This window comes from Opisthocomus hoazin, chromosome 8 (assembly GCF_030867145.1).
Source record: "Opisthocomus hoazin isolate bOpiHoa1 chromosome 8, bOpiHoa1.hap1, whole genome shotgun sequence".
NCBI classification, from domain to species: Eukaryota; Metazoa; Chordata; class Aves; order Opisthocomiformes; family Opisthocomidae; genus Opisthocomus; species Opisthocomus hoazin.
Window position 1 is genome coordinate 18,055,139 of NC_134421.1, and position 21,187 is coordinate 18,076,325.

The 21,187-nt window shown below is 46.5% G+C and overlaps 2 protein-coding genes across 2 annotated transcripts; one reads left to right on the forward strand and one right to left on the reverse strand.

Annotated features, from left to right (window-relative positions):
- Positions 1-1,426: 1,426 nt before the first annotated feature.
- Positions 1,427-10,838, reverse strand: LOC142362216 (uncharacterized). Its single transcript, XM_075428677.1, has 9 exons — positions 10,441-10,838; positions 9,129-9,242; positions 8,616-8,678; positions 7,469-7,555; positions 5,497-5,586; positions 4,835-5,015; positions 4,127-4,231; positions 3,618-3,698; positions 1,427-2,594 (listed from the first exon to the last, which is right to left on the reverse strand). Exons 1-9 carry the CDS (start codon positions 10,536-10,538, stop codon positions 2,343-2,345), a joined length of 1,071 nt encoding a protein of 356 aa, XP_075284792.1. The 5' UTR covers positions 10,539-10,838; the 3' UTR covers positions 1,427-2,342.
- On the forward strand, positions 10,821-18,303 carry LOC104329842 (heat shock 70 kDa protein 12B-like). Its single transcript, XM_009934993.2, has 4 exons — positions 10,821-11,165; positions 14,127-14,351; positions 14,728-14,899; positions 15,642-18,303. The coding sequence occupies exons 1-4, from the start codon at positions 10,884-10,886 to the stop codon at positions 16,685-16,687; spliced, it is 1,725 nt and encodes a 574-aa protein (XP_009933295.2). The 5' UTR covers positions 10,821-10,883; the 3' UTR covers positions 16,688-18,303.
- Positions 18,304-21,187: the final 2,884 nt, after the last annotated feature.

The window sequence follows — 21,187 nt, forward strand, 5'->3', positions numbered from 1 at the left end:
ACTAGGAAGGGTGTGTGAAGCCTTCTAGAAAGGATGCACCAGTGCTTGTAGCCTTCTGAAGGCTTTTAAATCAGCCTTTGAAATACAAAGCTTGTAACTTGAGTGTTTTAGCCTAAAGCTGGCAAAAAGATGTTAAGGAAAGAAAAATCAAAGGAAAGGACCATACATGAGAAGCTGCAGAAGCAAGGAGCTTCAGAGATAAAACTGATCCACAGAACAGGGCTAGACTGACTCAAGGAGCCACAGTGTCTTAAAAATTAGGCTGACAAAAATTCTAAGCAGGTAACAAATAGAGCATGGCAGCTTGCCATATATATACTATTACACTTATATAATCACATGGTATTTGGCTCAGGGTCATGCTGAAGCTCCTACTTGCTGGTACTGGATGAATTTCTGCTCATTTACCTGCTAAAGCCTGGACAAGATGAAGTGTTAATGCACTGCCCACCTTAGTCTGCAACAGCTTACAAGGCATGAAAAACTCACTACTGTGGTTCTTTCTTTTTGCAAAAGTTGTAGGAAATATGGTGCATAAGTAATTTTAATTCACCTGCTCTATTCCATTATAAATATTTCCAGTAAAGGTCTTTTACAGTCAGTTTCTCAGAATACTCTCGTTTTGTAAAAGCCAGTTTTCTTGCCCATACCCAGATCCTAGTGTTGTCCGAAAAAGACAGATTCGTTGCCTGGTGTGCAATGGGTCAATGATCACACACTCAGGAGAGACACTGCTTTCCTTTATTTCAGGGTTGCACAAGCCTGTGTGCTCGATGGTTTCCCACAAATCAAGCACACATGCTTACAATCACATTGCATACTTCTAAAATAAAGAATGTTAAAAAAATATTGGTACCGCCTATTAGCCATACCCTCCTAACCACGATTAGTTAGTTCTTTTCTCACTTCAGCTGAAAGATATGGTACTTCTAAAATTCACTAGGCATGCTCAGTGGGTAAGGGTCTTTTCTCAGGCTGGGGTCTCAAGCTCAGCAGGTGTGATTTTTAGTATTATAATGAGGGTATATATATATATCAAGGTCCAGTTACTCCAGCATGTTCTTGGTTAAAAGATACCAAGTATTTGCTCTTCTGGTAAGATGTGATTCAGTGTCCTCTGCTTGTCCACTTAACACACACCAGGAACATCTTGACCCAATTAGCTAAGCTTCTGAGGTAGTTTTCAACAGTTAATCAGCTAAGTTTCAGAGGTTCTCTTCAACACCAGCATATGTTGTCAGTGACCTGCAACATGCTCACAGAATAGTGGATTCCCATTAGAAGCAGAGTAATTTGCTTGCAGAGAGCTGCACAGAAATTTGCTGCTTTCTGGGGGCCTTTCAGAAAATGCCAGGGAGTTTGTGCAGCCAAGCAAACCGCTAGACTAGAAAGCAGAACTGGAGGAAAGGAGTCGGCAGACACACAGCAGGATTTCCAGTCCTTTTTATTTGGCAAATCTCAAGATTCTCACTGAATACTTTGTCACACGAGCACCTAAACATGTATTTGCCTCATTGCATCCCCCTTACGCTGTGAAATACGACTTCTAGAGCGCTCTGATCAAGAGCTGTGGCAGATATGTAGATGAAGGGCTATGGAGCAGTAAATTGTACAGACGTGGGAAAGGAGCTGAGTACTAGCAGGCAGGTGGCATTTACGTGGAGACAAGTGGCCTTTTGGCCTAGGAGAGTGGGCCTCTGTGTCTGGGTACATGTACCTATGCACACCTGTCTTCTGAGAGTCCGTTGTAGCCTTTGTGGGCCCTGTTTTCCAGTGCCTCAACCTCTTTCTCAGCTAAGTACATGTTTACTCAAGAACGACAGCTGTTTTCCTACAGGCCATCTTCATCCTCGCTGCTTATTCATTCGCAGAAAGCGTGAGCCTGCGGTTTGTGCCCCTGCTATAGACACAGAGGAGGGCAGAGATACCACTGCTGTTAGGGGTCCGCAAAGCGTGGTCCTCCTACCTGCTGTTGGTGAGGAGACAAGTGCCTCCCCAGGGTGGCTGAGATCCCCACTGTTGCCTGACACTGTCGTAAGCATTTGTGAAGAGCAGGTAAGGTGGGCTAGAAGCACTGATTCTCTTGCCACACAAATGCTGCTTAGGGACAGCAAGGAACAAATGTTACATAAAATGTATGCATGCTTCAGAGGCAAACATCTTCAATTTTTAATACATGTTCATAAATAATGATTTATCCCAGGTGTATCAAGCCAGGAGCATCTAACTTACTAGCTCTGAAAAGCAGGCAGTTCACGGGAGAAAGAGAAGCAGTGTATTGCACAGCAGTTGTTTCATCTTCTGGTGGTCATAGAAGTGAGTAGAATGACTCTGAAATCACACTACTTTTCATCCCAGACTACACCTTTCACAACAACTTTTTCCCCACACTTCATTATGGGCCACAGAAGTGCTGGTTTATTCCAGCACTCGCAGCCTTTCATGTCCACGTGCTCTAAATCTTGCACTGGGCTTCCCAGTGGGTTCCACACAGCTTTAACCGGTGGGTCCTGAAGAAGCAGCAAACAATAAATTCTGCAGCACTGCAGTGTGAACTGTCTTTGAAGAGCATTTCTGGGCTCAGTGACAGCTTGCTGAAAATAAAGTGAGAACAGGTTTCAAAGCTTTATAATGTTACGTTCATGAGCATACATTGCCTCCCAGATCTCATTCTGCACAGCTGCTCCGCATGAACTATGCAATGAGGAACTTCATTTGTCAAAACTGATGGTACCATTTGAGTGGGACAGGCAAAGGCATCCCAGGGTCACTTTAAAGGATCTTTTCTTTACTAACTCCTGGCTTCTGGACTGCTCAAGCATCCAGCAACTGTCTCTATTTCCTCATACCAAACAGAGCTCTGCCAAGAGTTTGACAAGGCTGAGCTTTTGGAAAGGCCCAGCAAGCTCCAAAAGGAGGAAGCTGCTCTTTGGAAGCTTCATATATACATATGGTATATATAGATATATATTTCCCAGAAAAAAAACACAAAACAAAACAAAACAAAAAACCACAAAAACGCCGAGACTACCGTCCATTTAGATGGCTAAGCTGGCAGAAAGGGTGACGTGAGAAGGAGTTATGAGAAGCCTCATCTCCACCCACACACCCTCCACCACTTGGCCCAGGAGCTGATTCAAGCTCAGTGGTGGCTGGGTGCTTGCCTCAGCTGTGACACTGGGATGCCTGTGCCCAGCCTTGCGGACCCTGACTCACAGACCCATTTCCCAACTCGGTCTTGACCTGCCTGGCCACTGTGGGTTTGCCTGGTGATCACTGGTCTGTGGCTGATCACGATCACCAACACCGGCCCTGCTCTTTGCACCTTGCTAGGGTCTGGTAGGAGTGTGCCCTTGTTGGTGAGGGCACTGCCCTGCCTGTGTTGCTGTTCCCCTCTGCTCCTGGTGCAGATTTGTATATCTCCCTTACAAGGTTACGTGTACCTCTATGCATGCCTATGAGAATATTTGGAAGTACATGGACTGGAAGACCCTCACCACAAGTGGAAAACAACCCCAAGCAGAAGTGAGACCTCCCATTTTTTAAAATATGAAGCTGCACAGACATGCCAGAAAATTGAACCACCGCCCCTGTTCCTGGACCTTATCTTTACTCACCATGACAATTTTGCTGTAAAATTCTGAGTGGTTTTGGTAATAGGAGTGTCTGAAGAGATTCCTTATCTCTTGCATCACCCCCTGCAAACAAAGCACAGCACGAAGCAGACTGTTAGCATGTGGGGTGGCCAGCAGTCCCCGAGCACTTGGAAGTTTTGTTTCCCAGATTGTGTCAATCAGCAATGGAGAAGTCACTTGTTTCAAGCTTTGGAGGAAGGTCCCATAAAAACAACACAGGGCTGGAAAATGCTTTCTGCATTCATATATGCACCTTAGCCAGCTGGACAATTCAAACACGCAGCATGTCTGTGTATTGTGGGACACAGAAGGGTTGCTGGAGCTCAGCTTTCCACACCCCCATCCCTCTCAGCTTATAAGTTATCCTCACTGTCATTGCCAATATATTTTGAGCAGTGTCCTTGGCAAAAGCTAAGTTCTAAATGAATGGCAGATGCAGATGGCCCTTTTATCCCACTGCCTGGGTCCAGTTACACAGAAACATAAAGTACCTGTTTGCTGTTGGTCATAGCATCGTTCGAAGGTGGAATATCAAGAACTTTGAGTATGTTAGTTGTTCTCTGCTCTATATCTTTCTCACAGGCATCAAACAGCTTCTGCAGTGCAAAGACAAGAGCTGATTACAGCAGCCATCACATTCAGCAAGAGGTGTAGTGTGGAAGGAATGTGCTGAAATCACATCTGCATTAGAGTAAATTGTAGGGGCACTAATTGATTGAAATATGTCTTCAATACCTGGGACATAAACTGTTTCATTGAGCTGTTTGCATGTTGAAGCCCATTCTTCAGCATCTGTGGGACCCTATCATCACAACCAATGCTAATAATGACCTCATTTCAGTCTTGTCCTTTAAGGTGTACCAGGTTGATGTTTCCCTTCACATCCCCCCAGCATCGAAGCAGTGAGTCAGACATCAGAACAAGGTCTCCCATCTAGTACTTACAGTGTTGACCATAAGGAAACTGGACTATGTTTTCCCATTTGTCCTTAACATGGGTGAGATATGGGACTGGGATTTGAATGGGCCCTTCTGAAAGGCAGGAGGAAGCAGGTCACCGCCAGTTTGCTCTCTACGGCATTACGCAGGCCCTGCTGGACTGGAAAATCAGAGACCCAAACTATATATATATATATGCTATACTGGCTACACCATGTTGATTTGATAAGACTCAGATCGAGAAAATGGACATGAACAAACCTTAATTATGCTGCTGCCAGTTTTATACGACAAATAGGAGGCTGTGGAGGTCCTGAGTTTTTCCCAGTCATGTAGCCTGAGCATCTCATACATCTGCAGCACAGCAGACAAACGCAAAGGGTCATTCAGGTCCTCAGAGTGCCTGTGCATGCCCATCGCTTTAGACAAGAGCTCTTTGTTTCTAGGGCAAGAAGGATATTAAAAAAATTAGCAAAGACGAGATGAAACAATGAATAAACCTAACTATTTTACAGCATGTTATGAATCGATTTAATGAATCCCATGTTTTCTACAATGCATTTCTCAACTATATTATATAGCTGGCAAGCAGCTTTCGTGTGGGAAATAGTGCTTTACCAGCTCGATTTTGCATCATCACAGTGGAAACTGATCAAAGAGAGGCATTTCAACGATGTTATTTTAGGTTGATTCCTTTTATTAACATGTTCATCTTGGGAATGTTTCCTTCCTTTTCCAGAACAACCCAAGCTGTTTGCCAGAGATCAGTTAGAAAGAGATGCTGGCAGGTTGAAAGTCTGGGGAGCAGGTGTCTAGGCTATCTGGTCAGAAACAGAGTCCCTAAGGACTGGAGGAATCAAGAAGTATGTGGCTTTTTACTGTAGAGACACACATTGCATTAGAAATCTCAATAAATACCTTACCTTTCCTCTAGCTCTTTGACCTTCTCTTTCAGCTTCTTATAATCCTCTTTCTCCTGAAGCTCTTTTTGGGTCACCCCTCCAGGAAATGCTCTGAAACAGATTTCTTTCTTTGTACTTGGACACTGGGACAACAGTGGATTTGCCCCCCATTGAATAGTCTGAATTCCAGCAAAAGAGCCATAGAGGTGAGAAAGCTCTCCTGAAAGCCCCCACCTAGGATTTATGCTCAAATTAAGGGGAAAGCTATGTACATCAGGAGAAAGGGAGGTGAGGTTGTGAGGATCAGAGGTTGAAGGCTTGAAGAAAACACAAATATTCTCCACTTGTCAGATTCTGCTCTCATCTTTTCTCTAGTTGTATTCTCCATCTTTAACACCAAAACATCATCACCAAACATCCCAAACCCTCCAGAGAGTTCTGTTCTCCTGGATTCCTTGCTCCACATGTCTGGGTAATGTCAGTCTTCTGTTCCTCCAGCAGGTGAAATTCTCCCGTTTCCTCTGCCTACTCTTTAGGTGATACTACTAGAGCTTAAAAAAGCCCTCTCTACACAATGACCCTAGGTCAACTGCAGACTCACACCCTAAAAGTGCTGGAAATTATTTGCTTTTTATCATTCACCAGAGGTGTTTAGAGATTGTGTCGTCTTCTGTATTACAGATCTCAGAACAAGTACATGCAGCCCTAATACAAAGCAAACCTCTTGTCCCATGTTTCTTTCCCCTCCTTTCAGAGTAAACCATTGTTGTGGGTTTGCATGGCAAGGTTTTGGTAGTGGGGGGGCTGCAGAGGTGGCTTCTGTGAGAAGCTGCCAGAAGCTTCCCCCATGTCTGATAGAGCCAGTGCCAGCTGACTCCACGATGGACCTGCTGCTGGCCAACGCCAAACCCATCAGTGAAGGTGGTAGTGCCTCAGTGATAACGTATTTAAGAAGGGCAAAAAAAACCTTTGCACAACAGCAATCGCAGCCTGAGAGACAGGGAGGAGGTGTTCCAGGCGCCGGAGCAGAGATTTCCTGCAGTCCATGAAGGTCCACGGTGGAGCAGATATAGACCTGCAGCCCATGGAGGAGCCCATGCCAGAGCAGGTGGATGTGCCCGAAGGAGGCTGTGACCCCATGAGAAGCCTGCACTTGAGCAGGCTCCTGGCAGCACCTGTGGACCCATGGAAAGAGGACTCCACACTGGAGCAGGTTTGCTGGCAGGACTTGTGACCCTGTGGGGGACCCACGCTGGAGCAGTCTGTAACTGAAAGACTGCACGCCATGGAAGGGACCCATGCTGGAGCAGTTCTTGTAGAACTGTAGTCCATGGGAAGGACTCACATTGGAGAAGCTCATGGAGGACTGCCTCCTGTGGGAGGGACGCCATGCTGGAGCAAGGGAAGAGTGTGAGGAGTCCTCCCCCTGAGGAGGAAGAGTTCCCTGTCCCCCTCGTGCTGCTCCGGGGGTGAGGAGGTAGAGAAAATGGGGAGTAAAGTTAAACCTGGAAAGAAGGGAGGGGTGGGCAAAAGGGTTTTTTAAGATTTGGGTTTATTTCTCATTATCCTACTCATATTTGATTGGTAATAAATTAGACTAGTTTCTCCAAGTTGAGTCTGTTTTGCCTGTGATGGTAATTGCTGAATGATCTCTCCCTGTCCTTATCTCTACCCACGAGCCTTTTTGTTACATTTTCTCTCCCCCGTCCAGCTGAGCAGAGGGAGTGATAGAGTGGCTTTGGTGGGCACTTGGTGTCCAGCCAGGGTCAACCCACCACAGCCATACCAACTTCTATTAATTTTCTGATCTTGTGAATTATCCCGTCAGGTTTCTGCTCAGTCAATTAAATTGCCTTCATTACTGCAGAATTGTGTTCAGAGCTTGTCTAGCCTTGGAGGTGGTAGATGTGTTATGCATAGTGGAGGAAGATGACTGGCTGTGGGTGAAAGGACAATACTGAGCAGAGGAAATTCAGAAAAACCCCATACTCACTCTGGAAAGCTCCTGTGTCCTTCCTGGTAAGGAGGATCAGGGTTGCTGGGCTCCTGCATCTTGTAAAGATCAGATGCAGCACGCTGCCTAGAGATGGAAGAAAACGATCTATGTTAAGCAGACAGACTTGGGAACAAACCAAGAATGAGGACCTGAGTTTGGGAGGTATAATCTGGATCTAGATTGGTTTCCTGACAGCCTTCTGTAATTAGGCAAGCAAACCCAGGGACACAAGTGACCGAGCTTGGTCATCATTTGAGTCTAGGTCCAGCGTCTGGAAACCTTTGCCTTACATCAGCCCAAGTCTCAAACTTGAGCCATTTCAGAAGAAAGGTCCAAGGTTTCAGAAAGTCTGAGTATTCCCTCACTGCCAGGCTATCCATGACTGCACATCTGCAAACCCTTCATGACCCCGCAGCTACTCCAGCCGTGATCAGAAACTAAAATACCACAGCCTGTTTTCATGGAAATCCCAACAGTAAAGCCTCTTTTCCACAAAGCTATTAAGGAAGGGTATGGACATCCAGCTATACTATTTGAAGTTTATTCACGCCTGGCCTTAGTCCCCGAGAACGATTTATGTTTGCATTTTATCCACAAGATGCCATCTGTTAGGCTATTATTTCCTTTTCTTTCCTCCTGACTAACGATTTTCCTCCTTCTTGCCAGTATTCCCACCACAATGTCTTCCCTCAGCGCTTTCCTAGTTCATAAGAGGGAAGTTGTCACGATGTAAACCCAGGACTGCCTCTGCACACCTACTCAAACTGTCCTCAGAGCTGCTTTTACCACCTTCCCTTTCTGTAGTAGGCTGGATGCCTTTGTATTGAGGGCTGCTGTTGTTAAGGCAGCCATTACATATTTAGAGAAGTACTTGCATGGAAATGAAAGTTCAGCTCACAACATGACATGTTTTCATGTCACGTGCCCTGGTCGTGTACCCTGATCTGCGCTCCAAGACAAACCTGTTTCAGAGGCAGCTCATGTCTGGCCATGACAATGCAGTCAAACAGAAGAATGAAAATTTGATCTGTCCTGCAAGACAGAGCTGTGATAACCAAGGCTTGAGTATGTTACAGTAACAGTTGCAGAGACATTTATGATTTTCCCCTCTTATATATATTCTTATTATGAAGAATCACATTACCACTGGCAACTCTCCAGATGTTGTAGTCGAGTCTCAACAAAGTCGGACCAAACTCTTTTCTTGCTGTCCGTCCATCCATCAGGGGAAGAAAGAAATAATAAACCACATTACAGTCAGTAGGCAAGTATCCATTAATGTCCGAAGAAATGCACAAGCTAAACTTCCTCCCTCCAACTCCTGATCCCCTGCAGGGAAAAAAATCTAGAGACCGAAACTTCTCAAGGCTGTGCTTTGCCAGGTTGGTGCTTTGTGATTCTATCAGTTAGTTCCAACAGTGCAAATAAAAGATGCCAAAAGTGTAAGATCTGCATGTTGTATGGTGTAGATCAAACAGCTTCTGTAAATTAGCTCTGGGTTCCCAGTATAGCCTGGACAAAGTTTGGTGCTAACTCAGAGCCCTCCTTGTGTCTGGCTTATTTCTAATCTTCTGTCCACCCTGTCCTAGCGTACACCAGCTACAGCTGATTGTCAGAGGCCACGCGAAACACTGTAATTTCTGGTCACTGGACTCACCGTAATTCTTCTTCCACCTTCGCCAGCCTTTCTGACAGATCATTATGTGTGGTCTCTGGCCTTGAAGTCTCGTCTCCACACGCTGATGGTTGCCACGAGGTGACAAATGTTTGTCTGAGGAAAACAGAAAAGGGAATTCCTAAAATGAAGGGAAAAAAGATCCCGTACTCTAAACAGGCAGCTTATAAAAGACAGCCCCGTGAGCAGAGGCACCACAGGTACATCCATGCTAGCAGAGAGATGAGAGCCAGGAACAGAGACTCCAGGGCACGGGATGGCCCAACACACACCTGGAGGCAGTTTTGGCACAAGAGAGCCCACACTCCCCAGGATGATGTCTGTTGCAGTTCAGAGGACTGTACAGGCCAGGGTTTGACAAAAACAGAAGGGCCGTTTGAGCAGTCCTTAGGGCAGGATGAGGGGACAACTCCAGAAAAACAAACTCCACCCAGACCTGCAGAGTGTGGGGAACAGCAAATGCAGGTGGCTGTTCTGCTGAAACCAACTTTGCAACGTACCAGCGTGGGTTTTTTTTAATAGAGAAGAACAAAGCTCTATGTTCTTAAGGTAATTTTTTATTTCTACAACTGCTCTGTGCCCTGTTTCCTAATGAGGATCCCAAACATCAACTATTATCGCAGAGACAGTCCCAGGTTGATGTGCTCCTGCAGCTCAGCTGCAGGTAGAGCAGACAGCAAGCTCCCTCCTGCAGCAAAGCAGCTCAGACAAAGCTGAAGCCTGAGGCTTCACCATCAGTTTATGCCGATCCAAGTCTGCACAGCTCCTGCAAGGGATTGTCCTGCCCCTCTCTCTCAGCACCTCCCCTCTCCTCTCCCCTCCCACTCAAACAGATTTTGGTTTCGTTTACTTGGACGGATTCCTTCCCAGTTAAGTGACTTCATTTCCAGTATTTCACTGAGGACACTTTTTTTTTTCCTTTAAGCTCAACAATCCAGTATAAAATCTGCATTTAAGTCAGCCTTTCCCTGCAAAACTGATGAGCTCAGAGACCAAGACCCTGAAGTCCAGTATCTGTTACGCTGTTTATACCATTGTTTCCAATTTCTCTTGTCTTACACCATTTAAGAACTGCCTCAGCCTTTGGAGCTGAGCTTGAGCGAGGAAATGAACCGTCCCTGTGATGCAGGAGAAGGATAGGAAGTAGAAAACAGAGCTTTCACTGAAGTACTTCACAGTCAGGAAATGTTTGCAGTCCTTCGCTGCAACACCCCAAGCGACTGCGTAGAAATACTCAGACCTACGAAGGTTAAACTTGGCAAGTTTAGCCAGAGACACCCCCTGTGCAACATACCTGCAGGCTTCCGCAAACATCTCTCTAGGATCAGCGGCCTTACACAGTGCTTCAGGCACCCCCGTCCCGCCGTAGGAAGACAACTTGGATGCATCCATGCTTTTCCAGCAGCAGAAAATGTTTGCTGACACGAGTGGCTGCAGAGGGGACTGTGCTGGCAGGAGCGCGGGAAGCTACTGCAAGCGTCAGGCACTTTTCTGCTTTCACAAAAGGACCGTTCTGCTATAAATAACAGGAAGAGCCCTGCCTTTTTACAGGAAAAGGCACTTTTTCTTTGCACCGTGTCTAGCATCTTATCTCTCTACAGCCAATGAAGCCGTGGGGGGATGGTGGGGCGTGCTTTCAGCCGGCAATACTAGCCAGAGCAGTTTCTGTTTCAGTCCCATCCCAGCTGGACTTCTCTGTAGCTCTCCGAGCCGCTCAGCCCCGCACTGCCGTTGGCCATGGCTAGCGAGTCAGTCTTCGTCGTTGCTATAGATTTCGGCACGTCCTACAGTGGGTACTGTTTTTCCCTCGCTTCGAGTGCGGACCAAATCCGTCAGGTGTACTGGGGAACGGAGCACGGGCTCAAGACCCCGAAGACACCCACGTGCATCTTGTTCAACCAGAAGCAGGAGTTCAGGAAGTTTGGCTACGATGCTGTGATGAAGTACAAGAGCCTGCCCTCCAGAGAAGCTGACAACTGGTACTTCTTCCAGAACTTCAAGATGAAGCTGTACAACACAGTAAGTGGGACGGTTACTGCTAACAGGAGTCAAAGCTAGTAATTTATCTGAGGGGTGGGATCACCAAAAGGGTTCCTCCCATGTTATAGACCTCCCTCTAGCTCGTCTCTCCCTAACCCTGAAATGGTGTCCTGGAGCCAATTTAAGGGTGGCTAGCTGTCCTTCAAGCGTGCAGTGGCTACCATTTCTCTCTGAAGGCTCTGTGCTACTTCAGAATTGTTCACAGCTTTCTCTGGGTTTGCTCATTCAGCCAAATGTTAGGCTACCTTAGGACCTCCTTGTCTGTGCTCCGGGGTCCCACAGGGCCTCGCAAAGATAGAATAACCCAGAGCACAGGGCCAGCCCCAGATAAAGTCTCGTGTCTGCTCTTTGGCAATCCCCAGTGCTAAGCATTGAGCGCTGAACTTGATGTGGTGGTGGGTGGGAGGCCTCTATGAAGAATTCCTTCCCCAGGAAAGCTGGGAATGATGTGGTCTGCCAGTGTCATCTGTGAGGTGGTGGGTTCTCACTCCCTTTCAGAGGGGACTGGAGAGAGGTTTTAGTTCAAACCCATTTCTCTGCAACCAAGAAGAAAGTATTTAAGTGAAATTTCATTACAGAATCACAGAGCAGTTGAGGTTGGAGGGGACCTCTGGAGGTCATCTGCTCCAGCCCCCCTGCTCAAGCAAGGCCACCTAGACCTGGTTGCCCAGAACTATTGTCCAGCCAGCTTTTGAATATCTCCAAGGATGGGGATTCCACAACCTCTCTGGGCAACAATTAGAAGGGCTCAGAGACAAGAAAGGAGAACACCAGTTCCCAGACACAGAAGTAGTTATTTCTGAATCTCCATACAAATTATCTGTGGAGGACATGTCGTAACAGCTTCCTTATATCAACCTCTCCTAATAGAGCCAGGAACAGTGACAGAAAATGAGATTCTAAGTAAAAAACGAACCTAGATTCCCCTTCTCTTAAGCGGCTGCACCTGCAGAATAGGATTCACCTCACCTTTCCTGGCTGTGTGTTACTTAAGCTGGGCAGAACCTGGACTGGCCTGTTTTCCTCCATTGACTGTAAAGGATCCCGAGTTAATGGAGCTGATTATCCGGTTGATAATCCTTGTGATTTAAGGACATCTCGTCATGAATGCTGATTTAGGATCCTGCCGACTAGGCCAATTTGTCACAAATGAGTGGTTAGGTCGCTTAAAGAATCCCTGTCAAAGGTATTTGCAAGAGATGATTTTAACAAGAATTTATAAAATGTGCTTTAACAAAGTTCATTGGCAAGGTTCACTCTATTATTTCTTTAATTAATGGAATACAAAATCGAAGTAGGATTGAGGTAAAATGGTTTATAGAGAGACTGGAGAAAGATGTAAGGGGTAAGGGAGACCCTCCCATTGAGTCACAAGGTTTGTAATGGGCCCCTTTGCTTTCTAAACTCCTTCTCAGAGAGGAGTCTAGGTGCGGCTGCATCCAGACTTAGCTTTAGGCTGCAATGGTTTATGTCTAAATGGTATGTATAGCAGCAGTTTAAGATTTGTTCACAGTTAAAGAGAGAGAGAGAAATTCAGAGGAATTTAGGAGTAATTGCTCATTGGTTAACTTAGCCTTTACATAGTGGTTAAAAAGTATTCACTACAGTCACAATAATAGGATATTATGATTTCAATCAATTCACACACACATATGCACACAGACAATATGCATAGCTAAAGGTACCTGTTAAAAATTCCCCTTGAGTTCAGTGAAATACTTACTTCAAATGATTTTTCTCAATGGGTGAAGGTTGAGTCTCAAGGAGTGAATTCAGCCCAGGTTCCATCAGTGATGATAACTTCAAGCTTCAGAGTTCAAAGTGCTCCGAGAGGCATCCCACTCAGAGATGCTGGGCGCAGCCCGTTGCGATCCAGAAGAGCTCAGAGGGCCTCACTTGGTACCACTGTTTATAGGGCCACGAGATGATTGACTTTAGGCATCAGTAAATTTCCATCCTGGCCACAATCTGTATGAGGTAATTCTGGTATCTTGACAGCAACCATACAATTCCAGTCCTTCCCAGAACGCGTAGTTCTGACATTTACCAGGCAGGTACGATCCAGGCAGCAGGAGTTCCAGGGGCAGTCAGGGAGTGCCTAATCGGTCCAACTCACTGCTCTTGTAAGACAAGGAAAGTGCCAAGTCGTCCCAGCTCAAAGCTGTTGCTGTATAGACAGGAACATAAAGTTGGCTGGTTCTGAGATTGCCGGTTGGCCTGAGGAGGGCGGGGCGGGGCCATAACACCACACATCTTTGGTGGCTGCTGAAGCAAACCAAAGAAAAGCTCGTGCAGTGAAACTTCTTTGGATACACGCAACAATTCCCACTCTTTCTAGGCAGAGCAGGCAATCATGGACTGATGGAGGGACTTCTGGTCTTCTGAGAAAGACTAAGAAAGTGTCAGAGCAGCCACCTTGCCTTAAGCTTCAGATACACGCAGGGGGACACATAAGCCAAGAGGACGTGTTATAGAGAAACTGCGTCAGATCAGAGGGTTGTTTGTCTACATGTTTGTCCAGCATTTATTTTGTTAATGCTATACACAGAAGCGTAGGTGCAACCAGAAAGGTCTGAAGTCTCCATACATATACCTGGGAAATGTATGGTGATGTCACATAGAAAGTACAATTCTCCCCACTGGCTGTTCAGGAGGATCTACAGGGTCTTTACAAAGTTTTGCCCAGGAGAAAGGGCTGACTTCTGAACCACATTGGTGTTTTGCCTGTTGCATCACAGACGTCGTGGGTAAGTGGTTTGGTAGCTGACCTATGTCAATTAGACTGCAGCTCGCCACAACACTTCAGCCATTGCTAGGAATTTACTCGGGTTTGGAGACAGGACCTCCTTCTGTGCCATATGCTGTGCAGTGCTCAGCGCGAAGGGGATGGGTCTCTTGCTGAGACTGCCAAATGTGACCCCCGAGACATTTTTTTTGTAGAAAGTTACTTCTGGCATGGAGCTGAAAGCCAGCAATGGAAAGATGCTTCCCGCCCTCACGGTCTTTACTGAAAGCCTGCGCTACCTGAAAGAACATGCCCTGAACACCATCCAAGAGGCCTCTTTCCAAACCATCTGCGGACCAGAGGAGATCACCTGGGTCATTACCGTCCCAGCCATATGGAGCGCTGCTGCCAGGCAGTTCATGCGGCTGGCGGCAAAAGAGGTAAAAGCAGGGCTTATCCCGCTTCCTCAGATTGTCTTTGGAGAGCTCTTTACCCACCGAGGCAGAGGAACTCCTCAGCATTTAAACAACCTGTATTTCAAATTTTAGTCTGACAGGGAGAGAAATCTCCCATGTTGGGGACAGTGAGGGAGACGATGTCCCAGACCGGCAGTAGCAACTGCTCTGCCCTTTCCCCCCAGCACCGTGTAGAAATGCCATGTAGAAATGAGCCCCATGGAGATCAGCGCTGCAAGAACCACCACCCCACCCCAGTGTGGTCTCCTGGGGTGAGAACAGACTCCCTAGCAGTTGGCATTTGCACAGCGGTGGTCTTGCCACCTTTGCTTGAACTGACGCTTCTCTCTCGTAATTTTAGGCAGGACTCATCTCTGACATGATTTCTGAGAAGCTGATTATTGCCCTGGAGCCAGAGGCTGCATCGCTCTGGTGCAAACAGCTTCCACAGGAAGGGTTTATAACAGACAGCAGTGACAAGAAGAAGTTTCAAGACTCCCCTGGGATCCAGTATATTGTTGTTGACTGTGGAGGTAAATTTTTCCCTGTTTAACAGGTACCGTCTTTGCTGGGCGCAGAGCGTGGCTGTTTCACAGTGTCTGACACAGTGGGCCCCAAATGACTGCAGTGCAGTCCCAGAGCTTGGACTCCACTCCTGTGCTTGTCATGGGGTTTTTATTTTTATTTATCCCTTAACGAAATCCATGAGCAGGCAGAAAAATGGGAGGAAAAGACAGATCAGTCTGCACCATGCCCCAGCATCAGCCGCTGACAGGCACCTGCATGCTGTTGTACAGCCTGCGCTCACAGCCTCCTCTGCAGGAGCAAGTGTAGTGCCCAGTGAGCTGGCCAAAGAGACAAATACTGAAAGGGCATCAAGAGGACCACAAGTTTCTGAGAGTCTCACCATTGCTGCTCATCTGAACTCAGAGCTTGTGTATCAAAAGGCAGGAGTCGACTTTCTGTGTGAGGTGGTCAGTCTCCTTTTGTGGTCAGAAAGGAGACTGGCTTGTGCCGGGAGCAAGTCAGAGCATCCAGCTCTCATCAGCAATTACTGTAGGAGCCTTGAGACACCAGGCTTGTAAACAGAAGTGTCTAAATTTAGAAAATCTGAACGCGTGCAGGCAATAGCAGAGGAGTCAAGGTGAGAAAAGAAAGTAGCAGCAAAGTGCACTTGTGAACCAGGAGTTCAGAAGGTATGATTCTGTTCAATGGAAAGTAAGGACCTCGTAGACTGTAAAGAAAACAGCTGACTTTGTGTCTGTGTTTGTGTAGGTGGCACAATAGACATCACGGTGCATGAGATCCAAGAAAACCATTACCTGAAGGAGTTACACAAGGCAACCGGAGGCGGATGGGGAGGCAACAGAGTGGATGAAAACTTCACTGAGTTCCTCAAGGAGATATTCGATGATGGCGTGTGGGATGAATACGTAAAAAGCCACCCTACTGAATTACAACACATGATGTACAACTTCAGTCTACAGAAATGTTCTGCTAGCAGGGAGGCTGTCTACATACATTGCTACTACAACCTGACCAGAGTGGCAGAGTGCAAGAAAGACATTGCCCACTTCTTCGAAAAAGCAAAAGGAGCTGTGTGGTGTGATGGGATGATCATGATTACATACGAGAAAATGAAGAGCTTTTTTGACTACAGTGTCAAAAATATAATTTGTACTTTGAGGGAAATTCTTGGCAAGCCTGAGATGGCTAAGGTCCAGTACATTTTGCTTGTGGGGGGCTTTGCATCTAGTGTTATCTTGAGAGATGCAATCAGTCAGGCCTTTAGCAAGGAGTATCATATCCTTTGTCCGATGGAGGCCCAAGCGGCCATTGCAAAAGGGGCTGTTTTATTTGGAGTCAGTCCACACATTATTGCCTCAAGAGTCAGTGCTCAGACATATGGCATGGCAATAAGTCAGAAATTTGATAGTGCTATCCATGACTCTCGTAAACGAAGGGTCTCAAAAGCTGATGGCTATATTTATTGCACAGATCTCTTCAAGAAATTGGTGGGAATTGAGGAGTCAGTAAATATAAATGAAGTTGCCCACTATGTTTTCCATCCAGTGGAACCAGATCAGACAAGTGTATTATTTTCTTTCTATTGTACAGAAAAGCAAGATGCTCAGTATGTAGATGAGGAAGGAATGGAACAGATTGGCTCCTGTATAGTGCCAATGCCAGACACAAAGCTGGGGAGTGAACGCGAGCTGAAGCTGGATATTAAATATGGGCTCACTGAATTTAAAGCCACATGTACTGACGTTACTTCCCAACAAAGTCGGGTGGTTATAATAGATTTTTTAGCTGTGTAAATGCTCAGTACATTAAGCAGCAGGGACAGTAACTCAAGGGAGAGCATAGCTTTAGCGGGAGGCAATAATTACTGCAATAGAGAAGGTACATGGACCATACAGTCCATCATCCAGCCTTCTGCTCTCACAGGTAAACAGTTTGCTAGTCTGATTCTCTGGTTCCTTCCATTCCTCACCAACCACACTTTCAGTCCAACATCTCTCTTTCTGTTGTATCTGACAGCTGATTTATCTGCTGCTTTATCTCTTGTCCTTCTAGCTTAGACCTGTTGCATCTCTGAACACAATGGTCCATACCACCAATATAATAATTTATACTCTACCTGTGTTTCATACAAAGCTTCTGGACTGGTGTCGAACTTGCACATGTACCAGGCTACAACTATTTATTTTAGTCTGGTATCTTCTTTCAGCTACATCCTCTCTTCCTCTGATGTCAAGTCTCTTTATCTGGAGTCCAGGTTTAACTCTGCCAGGGGTGACATTCAATGGATTTGAGTTTTCTTCAGAATATCATGTATATAGATTGTGTGTAATTAAAGCACTCTTGTCTCAGTCAAGATACTCTATGAAGCAGTAACTCAATGTAGTCTGGGGGCTTGTGTCCAAAGCCTGTGGGAGTGTTGTTTCCATCAACCCATTGGGTGGTTTGATCTCAATACTGGGTAGATACAAATGCCAGATTGTAACATTACAGATATGAATAGTGCCTATGCCACTGCCTGAGCCCCTCTGTCCAGCTGTAGGTACTCTCTACATCTCTGACTTGGGCTCGATATCTTTCATGTACATAAAAGCTCATATCTTTGCCTCCTGCCTACAGCACCTGAGCACAGGTTCAGCACAGCGTGGCCTGTGTGAGTCCAAATTTGTCAACAAGAGGATGTGATCCTGCAGTGTAATGGGTCTGGCTGGGGTGGAGTTAACTTTCTTCATAGCTGCCCTTATGCTGCTGTGTGATTTATGACCAAAACGGTGTTGATATAGCACACCAGTGTTTTAGCAACAGCTGAACAGTGCTTGCACAGCGGCAAGGCCGTCTCTGTCTCTCCCTCTGCTCCTGCAGCAAGGAGGCTGGCAGGGGAAGCAAGGGGCTGGGAGAGGACACAGCTGGCTCAGCTGACCCCAACCGACCAAGGGGATGTTCCAAACCCTGTAACCTCATGCCCTGCAATAAAACTGGAGGGGAGTTTCTCCAAAGTAGCTATTTCCTGGAAACTGGCTGGACATCGGTCTGGTGGTGGGATGTGATGACTACCTTTGCATCATTTGCTGAGGGCTTTTTTTGTGGTTCCAACCCCCCCCCCCCCCCCCCCCCGCCCCTTCACTGAGGGTGTAGAGTTTCCCTTCTGAACACTGACCTGTCCCAGTGCAAATACTTGGGTAGCTGGATACACTGCATGAAAACTCATCACTGGCATCGTGATTAGCTGTAATGACTCTGTTAGAACCATTGCTAGCCATGCACTTAACGCTATCATGCACTGAAGTAACATTCAGAGGATTAATCTGTACATATGCTATGCCCTATGATGTATAAAAGCTGAACTATTTCATTTTAAATGTTTCACATTTTAAACATTTCATTTTACATGTTTCACATTTAAAATCTTATGTGTGCAATAAAAGTATACACAAGAGAAACCTGCGTACCTTTCTGTTGTGTCAGATGGTACTTCTCTTAAGCTATGTGCAAGCCATCCTGGGTGGCTTGGTCCCAAGAAGCTGAGTACTCCTGCTTTTTCCTTACCCTTTGAGCTTGGTACTTTCACCCATGCAAAGCGCAATACAGCTCCCTCCAGACCACTGCTGCTCTCTGAACGGGAGCAAGAACTGCAGTCTGGTAGCAGCTGGGAAAGCTGCGTGTGTCTGCCCTAGGTGTTTCCTACCCACGTGCGATGCTGGCTTTGGCATTCAGATGTTGACACCAACAGTTGTGATAGCAACTCCTAATTTTGCTTGTTTTGATGAGCCCATCATCTCAGATACTGAGCATGGAGCAGATGCAGGTGTTTGTCATCTCTGTAAAAGCAGCACCGAGTGTCAGCATCTCAAGGTAAGCATCCAAGAAACCTGGCAATACCTGCTATGGGGGGCTCTAACCTCAGTCTGACAGTACGAGGAGCACTGGGAAAATAAGAATTGTAGCTGCTGAGCCCTTTCCACCCATCCTCTACAACAAGTGTGTCTGCTGAGTTGGGAATTAACCCCTATTGCATAATAAATAGGATGTTTTTTTTATATTCAGTGAGAAACTTAAATAACAGATCATGAACTTTCAAGGAGAAGTACTGCAGCTTTGCGGTGTCTGTGACCGGGGCATCAATGAGCTCTGCAAGCAGCCATCGCTGCTGGATCCTAACTGGCTGGGTGGGCAGAAGATGCCAACCATTTGTGTCACTGGAGCTTGCCAGCTGCCTTCTGCAGCGGGAGGCACGTCCTCTGCTTCCCTGGCTGGGGACAGAGCCGGGAGAAGCTTGGCCGCCATGTGCAGACCGCAATACCATGGCTGTGCTCCCTGCTCGGGATTTCCCAGCGCCCTCCACCCCCCCGGCCTGAGACCCTGCCTGCTGAGGAGCATCCCATCCGTGGCCAAGGCTGTCTCTGCAGTGCTGCCCGTTAGAAAATATTTAGAAAATATTTCTCCCCCTGACGCTGAAGGAACAGGGTTAAAAGTTCCAAATTAAGCAACTGTGTAGGCTTGCATAACTGATGGAGGAGCACCTGACCTTGGTCAAGTCGAAACTTTAAAGAAGAACTGCACAAAGAGCCCCAAGTTAAGCAAGGCTGTGAATTTCTGCGGTGCTGCTGACTAAGATACGTGTACATGAATGTGAAACAAAGTCAAGAAGAGAGTGTATCCCATAGTTACCTTAGGTTAACTGTAATACTAAAAATCACCCCCTAGGAGGAGAGTTTAGATGTAAATATAAGACCGCCCTATTATAACAAGCTGGACCAAAATTGGGACACGCGCAAACAAGTTTTTGTACAAATGACCAAGCAACTGCTTTAGTGTAATTTCTCTTTGTTACTGATTTCTGTGAAAGACCCCATGTGTTTCTCAGAGGTGCTGATCATTAACAACAGCCAGCTGACCCTACTCTGCAGACTAGCAATAAAGACAAATGTCTTAACTCAGTGCATTGACTGGCGTCCTGCACATCAGGTGAAGAATCCTGATTTAGGGACAACACCCATTCAGCAGAAACTACACTTAAGAGCGTTCACTTCCTTCGGGATATTGAACAAAACAAATCATGGGAGAGGAAAAAGAAATAAACCAAGCATGCATCCTCTTCCCCCAGGGTGGGGGCATGAGTGTTGGCAAAAATGTGACGACATTACGCTTAAACCACATATTTTTCACAGCAACACCATTTTGAGGCCAAAAACCCCAGGCTTCTGGAGCTTTTTTGCTTCAATCCCTTGAGGTGTAGTACAGATGCATATAACCCTATTAGAGAAGACAAAACTTTATGAGGTATTACTGTGTTCATCTTACAAGGACTTGGCAAATCGTGCAGGGGGAAAATAGAAGAGGATTTTCCCAAATGGTAAAAGAAATGCCACAAGGTGAAAAGGAAGAACAGAAGAGTGTGTCACAGAGAGCACGGTGACAGGCTTGAAGGCATCGTCGTTTATTTTGTCTGTGCCACTCACGATCAGCTCGGCAACAGGCAACAGGCAAAACTGACCCACTGCACCCCAAAACTGGACAAACCAGATGAGTTTATGGTGCTGCTGTGGAAATATGTTAAAGAAAGGACAGTGAATGCTGAAAAAGGAGAGATGAGGCCAAGGCAGGAAGACACATAAGAGACCTGGCCGGACAGGGGCAGGAGGGGCAGCAGAGCTGGAGGGGGACACCGAAGGACAAAAGCCCAAGCAGTGACAGAGGGTAGACAGAGGGGCACCCAAAGGGAAAGCGACCGGTGGAGGAGCCCACGCTGTAGCAGTTGAGTAGGACAGAAGGAGCAGTGAGAGCAAAGGGACATCCCCAGCTCCTGTACCACCCATGGTCTCACCAAGGGGCCTGGGTGTAACCTGTGGCATGGGAGTAGGGGACCAGCATGGGGGGAAGAGAGGTGTCTAAGTGTTGGTTGGTTTGTTACTTGACAATAAATTAATTTGATTGAAATTTCCCAACTCAAAATGGGTGTTTTTCGGCCCACGACAGGATGTCTGACAATACATCAAGCGAATGAGCGCCTTTGTAATACAGTGTCCCAGATCAGATTGGGAAGAGCAGAGGAGACGTCCCCTAGCGAAGGTGAGGTTTGCCTGTGAACTGCTACAAGCAAAAAACAAAAACAAAGGGGAGGGAAAGGAAGGGTGAACAAGGGAGATGAAGAGTAGAAGGCTGAGAAAGCTAAGAGGGAAGATGCATCCTTAGCAAAGTGCTTTGCAACCATAGCTTAGGCCAGAGCGCTGGACTCACCACTGTGCTCCGGCTTCTCCCACCAAGAAGTGTCCACAGCAAGTCGGTGTGCCCTGGGA

Bases quoted from the DNA above. Each gene is read 5' to 3' on its own strand.
- LOC142362216 (XM_075428677.1), bottom strand. From the start codon at position 10,538: ATGGATGCATCCAAGTTGTCTTCCTACGGCGGGACGGGGGTGCCTGAA. The intron at 3,699-4,126 runs GTACTTTATGTT...CTTTGTTTGCAG, and splicing joins CTATGACCAACAGCAAACAG to GGGGTGATGCAAGAGATAAG. The intron at 2,595-3,617 runs GTGAGTAAAGAT...CTTTATTTTCAG, and splicing joins TTTACAGCAAAATTGTCATG to CAAGCTGTCACTGAGCCCAG.
- LOC104329842 (XM_009934993.2), top strand. From the start codon at position 10,884: ATGGCTAGCGAGTCAGTCTTCGTCGTTGCTATAGATTTCGGCACGTCC. The intron at 14,352-14,727 runs GTAAAAGCAGGG...TCGTAATTTTAG, and splicing joins TGCGGCTGGCGGCAAAAGAG to GCAGGACTCATCTCTGACAT. The intron at 14,900-15,641 runs GTAAATTTTTCC...GTGTTTGTGTAG, and splicing joins TATTGTTGTTGACTGTGGAG to GTGGCACAATAGACATCACG.